Source organism: Octodon degus, unplaced genomic scaffold (genome assembly GCF_000260255.1).
Source record: "Octodon degus isolate 3935 unplaced genomic scaffold, OctDeg1.0 scaffold00126, whole genome shotgun sequence".
Taxonomy (NCBI): domain Eukaryota; kingdom Metazoa; phylum Chordata; class Mammalia; order Rodentia; family Octodontidae; genus Octodon; species Octodon degus.
This window is the reverse complement of record NW_004524702.1, coordinates 4,727,680-4,739,945: the sequence shown is the minus strand read 5'-3', so window position 1 is coordinate 4,739,945 and position 12,266 is coordinate 4,727,680. Positions and strand designations below refer to the sequence as shown.

The following is a 12,266-nucleotide window of genomic DNA, read 5'->3' as shown; positions in this document are numbered from 1 at the left end:
ATAGCCTAGATGCCAGCTGGGAGCTGCAGGGGGCCAGGCCATGGTGCCATCGAAGTCACACACCCAGCTGCTGCGCACCCGGGCCACTGCTCAGCCCTGGGGCCCTTCTGTGGCTGAGAATCTCGGTTCCCCCGAAGCCCTGCACAGCTGTGTCCGAGTTGGTGGCACATGTACCGTCCCACCCCAGCATCAAGGCCCTGGGCGTGGTAGGTGCTGAGGGCTATCTGGCAGGCAGAGGGCGGGGGAGAGCAGCAGGGCCCTCACTCCTCAGACACCTAGCTAGAAAGTTCTCCCTCAAGATACCCCGGGATCAGAGTACTGTGATGGAAGTTCTGGGAGAGTCAGGGACCACCCCACCCCTGAGGTGGGAGGTGGAAGTGAGGGTCCCAGGGCTGGCGGGGAGCTTTCACTGTAGTCCCTAGCAGCCCAGCTCCAAGTCCCTGCTGTCCCTACAGCTACTGCCCTCCATGGGGCGGGAGAGTGAGGAGACTGATGAATCCTCTGTTGGGCCCCCAGGCCCACACTTGGAGGCAGCCAAGGCCCCTAATGGTGTGAAGCGCACTCCTGCTCTCATGGAGCTATATCTAGAACCAACCTGCTCAGGAGGGACTGCGAGTTGGGGTGGTCTGGGCAGTGTCCTCCGGGTGCTCCTGACCTTGGAGCTGTCCTTTGGACAGATGCCCAAGACCAGGCTCTGGGGTGGGGCACGGGAATCCCTAGGCCCACCCAGTTTATCTGCAATCTGGTGAGTCCTTTGTGTATGCAGATCCCAGCCCATTGTCTCCCACTGACCAGGCTCCAAGCTCCTGGCCTCTGCTCGGAAGTCCTGGGAGGAGCAAGGGTCTCAGCATCAGGGAAGCAGGCTCAGGACCCAACATTCCAGAAGGTCCCAGCTCAACCCACACTGCACAGTACAGGTGTGAACCGTGGCACCTCAGTGGGGGAAGGGCTCTGGAATGGGGAGACAATGCTCCGTGTCCCCGAAATTCCAGTCATTCTTCTGGAAGCTTCTCCATCTGACCCTGCTCCCACGCTAGAGCCCTGGCCTCAGCCCTGGCTGCCAAAACCCACTGGAGTGCGGGTCATGACCCTCATCATCCACTCTGAGCACTGCACTTGGGCGTCTTGGGGTGGCTGAGAGGGCCAACTGAGTCTGCCGTGGGCTCTTGCCCGGGCCAACCTGTTGGGGTCGTGCTTGTCTGCAACTGTCCCTCATGCCCCATGGCCTTCCGTCCGCCTGTCCTGGTGTGCTGGAGACAGAAGGAACAGCCGGGAGCCTCGAAGAGAGTCCTTTCCCATGAGAGCCAGCTCTGACCCCATCCTTATCGGGCCTGGATGAGCCAAGAACAACACAGATGCAGAGGCTCCTGAGCCCTAAACCCAGGGACGCCGACCTCCCTGGACAGCTGCTGGGCTCTGGCCTCTGATTTCCCACTGTGGACAGGCCAAGGAGCCTCCAGGGATTGTGGGAGGAGGCAATGGAAAGGCCCCAGACACCTGGCCACACGCATTCAATGCACATGGACCACAGGAGGTGGACTTGGTGGGGGCTGGCGTTCTGCTGTTCAGCTCGGCTCCTGGCTAGTGACTGTCTGCAGCCCAAGTACTTTTTGTGCTTGTGAGCGCAAAGGTGCATGTGTGGGACAGTGTGGCATGTACACAAAGGCATGTGAGTGTGTACACATCTGCATGCAAAAGCACTTGTGCAAGTGAGGTGTACCTGTAATGCCAGCTACCTGGGAGGCTGCGACAGGAGGATCTCAAGTTCAAAGCCACCCTGTGAAAATTAGCAAGACCTTATCTCAAAGTAAAAAATAAAAATGCCCAGGACAGAGCTCAGTGGTAGAGCAGGCTTGGGTTCAGTTCACAGCACGTGTGAGCACGCGTGTGCACACACACGCACACGCTCGCGCGAGTGCACCCACACCCAGCGTGTGCCAAGTGTGTAGATTTGTGTGCACAGGTGTATGAACATGCGTGCTATGGCATCTACCTGGCGTGAGGACAGGTGTGTGAAAAATGCGTGCAGAGGTGTGGGCCTGCTCGGGGCCAGTCCCTGTGGGCCAGTTTCCTAAGTGAGTGTGTGCATGCGCCTACACATGTAAGTGTGACCCTTACCCTCAGAGGCACAGTGGGGACATCAGGGGCCACTGAGGGTCTCGGGGTGGACACAGCCTCAGGAGGGACAGGCTGGACTGCCCTGTGTGTCCAGCTGTGGCCACATGGGCTAGACGGGCGGATGTATAAATACCGCACTGGCAGGTACCGGAATCAACTGACTATTCCTAGCTGGGGGCTCCACGCCCTGCCACAGAGGGGTCTGTGTGGCCTCCGCAGGCGAGACCACAGCCAGGGCTGGGTGGGGTACTGCGGGGACCACAGCGGGCGGGGCTGCAAAGGGACAGGCGGCCTCCCCCTAGCATTGCCTCCTGGCGGGTCACTTCTGTGGCCTCCTCAGTGTGTCTCTGCTGCTTCACAGCTGTCCCCTGTCGGGCCTTGCATGCCACCCTCTGGTCCTACACCCTCATCTCTGGGGATGTTTGAGAGTTGGCTGTGAGTCTGCCCTATTTCTGTCTCGGTCCTCCTGTTTCTGCCTCCCTGGTCTCTGCTGCAGTCAAGAGTCCTGGTTTTAATTTCTACACAGCCGGAGGGAGCCATCTCTCCTTGCGCTGCCTGAGACACTTGGTCCATCCGCTCAAACAACCACTCAATTCAGACCTTGCATCTGACTGACGGGTTGTTTTTTTTTTCCCCCCTCTGCTAAATTTACTTGCTTTTTTGAGTGAATTGGCCATTCAACAGGGGTTGTGTCCACAGGCCCACCCTGCCCCACAGCCCAAAGAGGGTGCACTGACCAACATGCACACAGAGCCTCGAGCGCATGGCCCGCTCTTCCCCGTGCGTGGCTACAGCCTGGTGCGCAGTAACGCTTGTGAGCACGTTCCTCCACAGGCCAAGTGCCACAGTCACGCTCACACCCATGCTCACATCTCTGAGGGCAGGGTCTAGATGTCCTTAGCCTCCTCCTGGGGAACCAGAGACATGAGGACAGAAAGGTGTGGCCTCTCCTCCTCTCCCTGCCTGTCCCTGGGGTTTCTGGTCATTGCAGGCCACGCCTGAGCCCCTGCAAACCTTAATAGCAGCTCCCAAACCCCGATCCTAAAAGGGGATTCTTTTTTTTTCCAAGGACAATAAATATTTGCTCTTTGGGAGACTGCTGGTGGGAGAGTACAGGGTTTGGCTGAGTGGCAGGGAATGTCCAGGGCAGTGCAGGGAGGCCTTAAGGGGGAGAGGCTGGGCCCTGTCCATCTGTTCATCTGTCCATCTGTCCACTGGCCATCCGGAAGCTGGAGCAGTAGTCAGCGCTGGGGAGCCAGGCTCAAGGCCACTCTTACTGTTTCCTCAGGACCCCTCATGCCACACCAGAGCCCTGGCCCCCATGCCTCACCCCTCAGCCCTTTGCACCTCCATCCCTTGCCGCAGCCCCCACTCCTTATTCAGAAGGAATGTGTGGCCCTCGCTCACATTCGGACTCCACAGAAATAAGGGGTTCAGCGTTCCCAGAAAGACTGAAATTCTATGTTTTCTGATTTTCTACTGGTGCCACCTATCCAAGGTCAGGCTGATGCCTATTAGGCCAGGCCCCTGAGAACAGATGGGGCTGTCCCCTGGCCCACAGTGCCCCACAAGGGGCATTGGCCTGCGCCATCCCTGCCCCCTCCCAAGGCCCTAGGTCCTGGAGGCTGCTGCCTGCCCACCCCTCCTGCATGCTGAATCGGGCTCCCAAATATAGCGGCCGTGGCCACAGCCGGCCAGGACACCACAGCACCAAGCGTCAGTCCTGGGCCAGGATCAGAGGGGCAGGAGTTGATTATAGGTCCCTGGGCCAAACCGAGGCCTTGCTTGCCAGCCCTCGAGCTGGCCACCCCCACCCTGAGAACCACAAGGTTGGAGCATCTGGTCCCCGTCAGCACAGTGGGCAGAGGGAGGGGCCCGCCGAGGACAGAGTTGTCTGTGTGTGGCGTGGGGTGGTGAGGATGGCCCGGGACGCGGGGCAGAGGTTGTTCTCCAACACCACCGTCATGGGAAGCCATCATGGCCTGTGGTACAGGTTGGAGAAACTGAGGCCAGGAGGAAGCGGGCCCAGCCTGGGCACAGGAGCCCAGGGAGTCTTCTTCCTCCCCTCGGGCAGTCTTTCCCATCTTTCAATCCCTGGGCTGTGCCTCTGGGAAGTGGGCCACATCCTGTTGGTGGCAGAGCAGCCCTGCTGGGAAGTCCTCATTGGAGTCAGACTTTCACAGGAGGCGTCTGGGCTGCGGGGGGCACAGACGGGCGCCGATGGTCATCTCCTCCTGGTCCTGCACCTCCCTCAGGCTGCCTCTAGCCAGGAAAGCCAGGTGGCCCTTACCCTGCCGGCGTACAGCCAGTGCCCCTATCTACAGCAGGCAGCCCCCCAGGGGCCCCATGTAGGGGCGTCGGGGGCACCCAACATGCAGTGGCATCTCGTCTTGGTTGCCATGCATGCATGTGTCTGTGGGTGAGTACAGGGTCCCCGGACCTGCCGCATGGCAGCATTTGACCTACTTCTAAGGCTCTGGGTCTGGCCCAGGCCGCGTTCTCAACTCCTCCGGGAAGTGTGGGCCTGCAGCCCAGCCCAGGGGCTGTGGGCCAGGAGAGGCGGGCCGGGGAGGGCCAGGCAGCCAGGGAGCTTGCAGCAGCCCGGCGGGAGCACGTGGGAGAGGCTGACCCTCCTCCTCCCTGCTTCTGGCTCTGGGGCCCAAGGGACATCCCCCCCCACACACACATACAGTGGTGGCTACCATAGCCTGCGCTCCCTGATGCGTCCTGGGCTATGTGCACACACATGGGAGGTCTCCGAGCACCCACCACCAAGGCTTGCCAGAGCTGACCTGTCCACAGGGCAGTGGGCAGTGCCAATCTGAACAGCCATTGGCCCCCGTCTGTGTGTGGACCTAGGGTCTGTCTTTGTGGTTACAGTTCTGGAGTTTGAAGTAGGAGACCTGGGCTTGGACCTGGGCCTGGAGGGTGGAGTCTGGGTATAAGGTTCGGGTTTGGTATGTTGGGCTTCAGACCTGGGTTCTGGGTTTAAGGTCCTTCATGTGGAGTTTGGTCCTGGACTCTGGGTTCTGGGGTCTGAGTTTGGAATTTATATTGTAAGACTCAAGTCTGGGGTCCAGGTTCCAAGTTTGGAGTCTGCTTTTGGGACCCAGAGGCTGGTTCCTATCCTTTCCACGGGGCCACCTGCCCTCTGCCTGCTGCTGAGATGGGCCTCAGCCAGGGACAGGGGTGGCAAGCAGAGCAGAGCAGAGTTGGGCTGCAGGGGGTGTTGGAGGTGGTCACCAGAGCTCCTGCCTTGCCATGCAATGATGTTACATTTCTCCTCACCCCACTCCAGGAGGGGCTCCAGAGGGGGTTTGTTCCCTCACTGAGACGGGAGTACACTGAGAGATGTTGGGTATTTGTTCATCTGATATTCATTGAGCGTCACTGGGCAGCAGGCTCTGGGGACCTAAGGGACACATTCCCATTGTGATAGCTGGCACAAGAGGAAGGATACAGCTATGGGACAGGTCAGTAGAGCAGCCCTCAGGTAGGATATGCAGGAGAGGGGCGCCAGCAGGCAGGCAGGATGGTGGGGGGAGGCTGCCTGCAGGAGTCATGTGCCTGAGGTCAGAGAGTGACAAGGAGCTGTTGGTGGCTAGAGGCCCAGGCAAGGGGCTGTAGGGGCACCCCAGTCTGTGCACAGGCCCAGGGGCTAGTAGAACTGTGGTGAAGACCACGTGACCAGGACTGTCCTGCCTCAGCCCACAGGCCTGCAGAAGTGGGCACTCACACCATCCCCCAGGAACTGCCGCTGGGCTTGGCAGCACAGTCTGAGGGTTCATTGAGGACATCACAGCTGCACCCCAGGGCAGGGGATGCAGGGCCCTCGGACTCTCTAAGCCTCTCAGGCCCTGTCAGATCTTCCAAACTATATTTGGCCCCCACCCACTGCCTTGGTGACAGTCCTGCTGACCACTGAGTCTTTGCTGGGAGCTGGTGCTCTCTCTCTCTCTCCTTTTTTTTTTGTACTTTAGGGAAGGATCTACAGGGTGTTCAAGGTCTCAGTACTACATCGGATTTGTAGTGATGCACCTGTTTATAGCCTCCCAAGAGCTGGGATTACAGGCATGTGCCACCACACCCAGTCTCAATTGCTGTCTCAGCGTACCCTGGGGGGGGTGGGGGGCAGCATGGCAGGCCTGGGGATTGAACCTCAGGCCCCTGTGCTTGCTTGCAGGCACTTTAATCCACTGAGCTATTTGGCTGGCTCTTTTTTCTTTTCTTTATTTTTATTTATTTATTTATTTAAATTGTGTGTGTGAGTGTGTGTGTGTGTGTGTGGCCAGCTCAGCCCACCAGGGGGCGGGGCTGGCTGGCATGTGGTGCTGGGGGATTGAACCGTGGTCCCTGTGTTTTTTTGCTAAGCTTGTTTTAAGTAGGTGCTTCAGATCACTGAGCTATCTCACCAGCCCCTTTCTTTTCTTTATTTTGCAGAACCAGGGATTGAACTCAGGCCCTTGTGTTTGCCAGGCAAGTGCTTATTCCACTGAGCCATCTCCCTGGCCCCCTTTTTCTTTCTTTCTTTCTTTTTTTTTTTTCATCTGTCTTTTTTTGTTTGTTTGTTTTTCTGAGACAGCCTTTGTATGTAGTTGAGGCTGGCCTGGCACTCTTGGGCATCCCCCACCTCAGCCTCCGATGGGATGGTCTCACAGGAGTGTGTTACCACACCCAGCAATTGGTGAAGGTTTGAGGTATCCAAGGCAGCCCTGGGCTCCAGTGTCTGGCTGGCTTCCATCTCAAGGGGCTTGCAGGCCTCACCTGCCTTGTGGACAAGGGGAGGGGACCAGGATGCCATCGCCCTCTGGCTGCAGCCAGGCTGAGGCAGGTGGCTGAGATGGAGGTCAGGATGCAGTGTCACTCATGGGCCGCCTTCCAGCCCATGCCAGGTGTTCTCCCAGGCAGAGTGGCTGCAGGAGGAAGACACAGGGGCCTGGGCTTGATTGGCACTGATGAATGAAAGTAGGCTGGGTCCTGTCTTGGTGCCCACACCCAGTGGGGTCACTCAGCATCAGTAGTCCTGTGGTCATCAGGCCTGGGCTGGGGCTATCCAGAAGCCCCTCGCCGCATCCCTCAGCTGTCCCCACTTTGCAGTGCTCCTGGCTGTCTCTTTGGACCCTCCCCCACCTCCTTCTTTCTCAATACTATTGCCAAACATCTGGAAGAAAAGTGAAAAACGTGCCCCCCTAGCCCCGGATGTTGTGAGATTTCCAGATGTAGCTTTTTCTGCCCTCCAGATGAGGAGAGGAATGTCTCCTGGGGTGGGGGGAGGCCCCCAGCCCTGGACTGCTGAACCATCCAAGTGAGCTGAGTGACCACTGAGGGAGACCTGGGATGGCCGTGGGGGCCCCAGGTGGAGGTGTGGGGGGCATGGTCCTTTCAGGCTGGGCTGCATCCCTGACCGCCCTGGGAACTCCCTTGGAGTCTGGGGTGGTGGCGCTGCCTCTGAAGTTACTATCAAAGGCTCCTAATGCTTAAAAATAACCAGGCACACCCCCTCCTCCCACCCCAGCACCGAGGAGGGTAAGGGCTGGGCCCAATGTGTGCGCAAGATGTCTCCGAGCTCTGCAGCTCACACTCGAAGGCCTTGTGCTGCCTCAGCCTCCTGCCGCTCCAGAGCGGCCCGAGCAGGCTGTGCAGCAGCCCTGCCCTCCAGGGTAGGCACTTGGGGTGGCTAAAGAGGTCACTGAGCCTCAGGAATGAGGGTGAGCATCTTGGGCTGGGCCCAGGGCAACGCCTGCCCAGCTGCGGCTCCCCTGAGATGCAGTTGCCCCTGGGACTCTTAGCGGGGCTGCAGCTGCCTGCCACGGGCCAACAGTGGCATGCAGACGCACACAAGCTCCTGCGATCCCAGTGCTCTGGAAGGCTAAGGCAGGAGGATGGCTGGTTGGAGCCCAGCCTGGGCAACTTAGCAAGACTTGGTCTTTAAATGAATACATAAAAATAAAAAGCACTGGGGATGTAGCTCAGTGTAAAGGCCCTGGGTTCAGTCCTAGCCCTAGCAAAACCAAGTCAAACCAAACCACCTAGACAGAAGCACACAGAGGCAGGGCCAGGGCCACATGCACCTCAGCCAGCACAGACAGGTGAGCCCCATGCAGGAGCCCCAGACACATGGGGCTCCTGTGCACACAGCCGCAGGCCAGAGAGGTCTGCGGCCCAGGCTGCGGGGGCTGTCCCGCCCCCAGCTGCACACTCTTGTCCTGAGCTTTTACCTCACCAGGCTGCTGAGGCTCGTGCACACGCGTGCGTGTGTGCATGTCTAGCTCCAGCCTCTGGCCCCCTCACCCCCCTCTCCCCAACAGGTGACTGGTAGGAATGGCAAGCCCTCCCTCTCCCCATTCCTGGGCCTGAACAATGCCCTCCCCAGGCCCCAAAATAGCCCCTGAGCCTGCCAATGCCCTTTTATGGCCCTGTCCCTATTGTGCCCGTGGGGGTGGGGTGGGGTCAGAAGGTGTCCAGGAGGATAAAGCCCTGGGGCAGGGTGCTCACCTACCCTGCTCCCTGTGTCCTCCTCCACCGCCCTCTCTGTGCTTCTAGCACTCATGGCCCCCAAAAAGCCAGAGCCCAAGAAAGAAGAGGCCAAGGCCAAAGCGGCTCCAGCCCCGGCACCTGCACCCACACCCGCGCCTGAGCCTGAGCGCCCCAAGGAGGTGGAGTTTGATGCCTCTAAGATCAAGGTGGGTGCGAGAGCTGTATTGTGGCAGTGAGTGCATGTCGCAGGGGCAGGGGAGCACACTGAGGTACGGTCACAGTCTGCAGCAGGAGGAATGGCAGTCAGATACCAGGCAGGACTGGCGTATGCTTCAGGGAGACTGTGCACAGGGAGTCCTGGCTGTGGTTGGAAGGGAAGGTCTTCTTGTTGGTTCAGGACACTGCCTTGCCCATCTCCTGGGACCCCATTATCTTTGAGGGTCCTGGAGGCAGCTACCCTGAGCACCAAGACCCCTGTAGCCAGGCGGGCACCTTCCTTGGCCAGCCAGGGTCTCCTGTCCGTGTCCACTCTCCGAGAGGGGGAGAGCGGAGAGCAAGTAGAGGAGCCCTGACCACTGGGCCACACTCACCCCTGCTGCGATCCCTGAGAGCTGATGGAGCCCTCCTGGGCCTCAGCTTTTAGGTGGGGACACTGAGGCACAGGTCGGAGAGGAATGCCTGCAAAGCTGTGGAGGAAGCGGGTGCAGGCTCCGGCCCAAGTCCGGGAGTGCTTCCTGGCTCTGGGAAGCCGTTCCGAGTCTAAACTCGGAGGCTCGGTGTGACTGCCAGCTGTGGCATCCGCATAGCGGCACGCTTGGCTCCTGCCCCTGCCCTCTGCCTGCTGCTGCCCCGGCTGCCTCCCAAGGACCTGCAGCACCCTCCTTGCCCGCCTGCCTGCCCTTCCCCCGTCCCCTTCCCAGAGCCCCTGCCTGGGTCCTGTTCCTGCCCTGCTCTGAGGCCTCCCGATGGTCCCCCTGCAGGGCAGATGTCCCCGAGCTGGCTGGCAATCCCCCTCCTACATGCTCCTGCCATGGGGCTCTGTCTCGTGACCCTGGCTGGCACTGTCTGCTTTCTCCTGCTCTGTGGTGGGCAGATTCCCCTCAGAGAGGTGCGGGGCCCTGAGGGCCCTCCTGCCGACCCAGAGGCCCCAAGCTGCCTGGTGAGGTGGGGGTCTGAGTCCCTTCCTGGGGGAGAGAGCTTTCTTTTGAGGGCCCAGCTGTGAATGCCAGCTTGGTCCCCCAGCTTGAGGAGGGACAGCAGGGCAGGGTGGTGGGGCAGCAGGTCCCCTTGGATGCTCCTTGTAGCTTGGTGTGGCTGCTAGGGAACAGCAAGGGAGGGCGCCAGGCATGGCCCCTGTCTCCAGGCTCCTTCCCTGGTGTGACCTTGAACTCGAGGGTGACGGCAGTGATAAAAATAGACCTGATGTCAGGTGAGGAGGGGTCACTGGGTCCCAGAAGGCTTCCCGGCTTTGGTGGCTGTGATGTGGCCTCTGTGGACCCTTGCTGGCACAGCCTCATGCTGTGTGGGGTGGGGACTGTCCTGGCCATGGCCACAGGTGTAGGCAGTGCTGCAGGGGACATGCACAGAGACACACATCCATGCCCAGTGCATGGCGGAGCCCACCTGGTGGCCTTGGGGACATCTGCTAAGAATCAGAATCCTCCTGCCCTGAGTCACGCAGCAGCAGGGTGGACTCAGACACAAGGCCTTGGGGTTGCCCAGGGGCAGAGGGACTCAGAGGCGGGCATGTGAACGGGTACCAGCAGGAGATCCTGCATGCTAAGGCTGGTCCTGGGCTAGCCCTGGGATCAGGCGCTCAGAGACTTTGGGCCTCTTTCAGATCGAGTTCACAGCAGAGCAGATCGAAGGTGAGTGGGGTCGCAGCCTGGGGTTGCAGGGTGGGGCCTGGGGCCTGGCCTGGGATCTTCCAGCAATCCAGGCCCCCTTCAGGTGGCCTGCAGCTCCCCACCCTCCTCTGCAGAGTTCAAGGAAGCCTTCATGCTGTTTGACCGCACGCCCAAGGGCGAGATGAAGATCACATACGGGCAGTGCGGGGATGTCCTGCGGGCACTGGGCCAGAACCCCACACAGGCCGAGGTGCTCCGTGTCCTGGGGAGGCCGAAGCAGGAAGGTAGGGGCCCTGCCCAGGAGGGTTCTCAGGGCTGCTCACGGTGTGGTGCAGGTTCAGGGAGGCCTTGATGGCTGTGGCTTGGCCTGTGCCAGCTGAAGCGGGCGGGAGACTCTGGCCCTGGATGGGGCGCAGACCCTAGTATACGCCTCGTCCCACCCCTTGTGCAGAGCTCAACAACAAGATGATGGACTTTGACACGTTCCTGCCCATGCTGCAGCACATTGCCAAGAACAAGGACACTGGCACCTACGAGGACTTCGTGGAGGGGCTGAGGGTCTTCGACAAGGAGGGCAACGGCACCGTCATGGGCGCTGAGCTGCGCCATGTGCTGGCCACACTAGGTAAGGGCCGCCTGCCCCACCCCATCGCTGCTGGGCCTGAGAATTGGAGAGAGGGACAACCATGTGCCTTGATGGCAGGTGACAGGCAGAATGTCCTTTGGGCAGGAATAAAGAAAGTGCATTGGAGCTTGGTGTGGTGGTGCACAGCTGTAATCCCAATACTCTGGGAGGCCGAGGCAGGAGGATCACAAATCTGAGTACTGCATGAGCCATTTAGCAATTTAGGGAGGTTCTGGATCTCAAAATAAAAAATATAAAGGGTGGCAACTGATCATCTAAACACCATGATGCCCAGAGTCCTCTGGTCACAAGTCCTCCTGGCCTTGGAAGTGGGCTCTGGCCACAAACTGAGGGTCCTGGAAAGCGGCCCTTCCCTCCCTGCACCTCTCACTCGGCCGGTGCTGACTCAGCCTCCCGCTCCTGCCAGGTGAGAGGCTGACCGAAGATGAGGTGGAGAAGCTCATGGCCGGGCAGGAGGACTCCAACGGTTGCATCAACTATGAAGGTGGGCTGGGGGGCTGGGAGGGTGGCAGCCTTGTCCTTGGGCTGAGGCGCTCAGCCGGTGGTGCTCAGCCTGGCCCTGTCCCCTCCAGCATTCGTGAAGCACATCATGACCAGCTGAGCCCGTGGGCGAGACCCGGCACCTGGCCACCTCCGGGGCTTGCTCTGTGCCGCGCCTGAGGCCGCCTGTGCTCTTGGGAGCTGGGAGCCACATGGGGACACCGGTTCTGTTCATGGGGACACCATCATCTGTGTCCCCTGTCAAGCTGTGCTGGCCTGCCGCTGTGTTCTCCTTCCACCATGGGCTCCTAAATAAAAGCCTGCTCACCTGCCTTCCTGCATCGGTCCTTCTTTCCTCCATCCTCCCTCCATTCTCCCTGCCTGTTTCCTTCTTTTCTCCTCCTCTCTCCCTCTCCTCCCAGCCACCCTCTCGCTGGCCTCTATTCGTGCCATGCGCCGCAGCCGCCAGGTGGGAGATGCTGAACTGGTAGCCTCCTGGTGCCCTCCCCTCTCTCCTGCCCTCTCTCCCACTGTGACCTATGGGTGCCACAGAGAGTGTGGTCTGCGTGGACAGGCGACCTCAAGCCTGAGTGGGAGCCCTGTGTCACTCGGGCACTCTGCCCCCAGCTGTTGGAGTCAGATGGGGGCGATGAAGCTGTCTGCATGTGGGGTGCTCTAGGCCAGGTTAGAGGTCCCCA

The 12,266-nt window shown here is 60.0% G+C and overlaps 1 protein-coding gene across 1 annotated transcript; it reads left to right on the top strand.

Annotated features, from left to right (window-relative positions):
- The first annotated feature begins 8,583 nt into the window (after positions 1-8,583).
- Positions 8,584-11,901, top strand: Myl3 (myosin light chain 3). The gene is made up of 6 exons (XM_004640684.2): positions 8,584-8,801; positions 10,436-10,463; positions 10,577-10,726; positions 10,894-11,067; positions 11,495-11,572; positions 11,661-11,901. The coding sequence occupies exons 1-6, from the start codon at positions 8,667-8,669 to the stop codon at positions 11,687-11,689; spliced, it is 594 nt and encodes a 197-aa protein (XP_004640741.1). The 5' UTR covers positions 8,584-8,666; the 3' UTR covers positions 11,690-11,901.
- Positions 11,902-12,266: the final 365 nt, after the last annotated feature.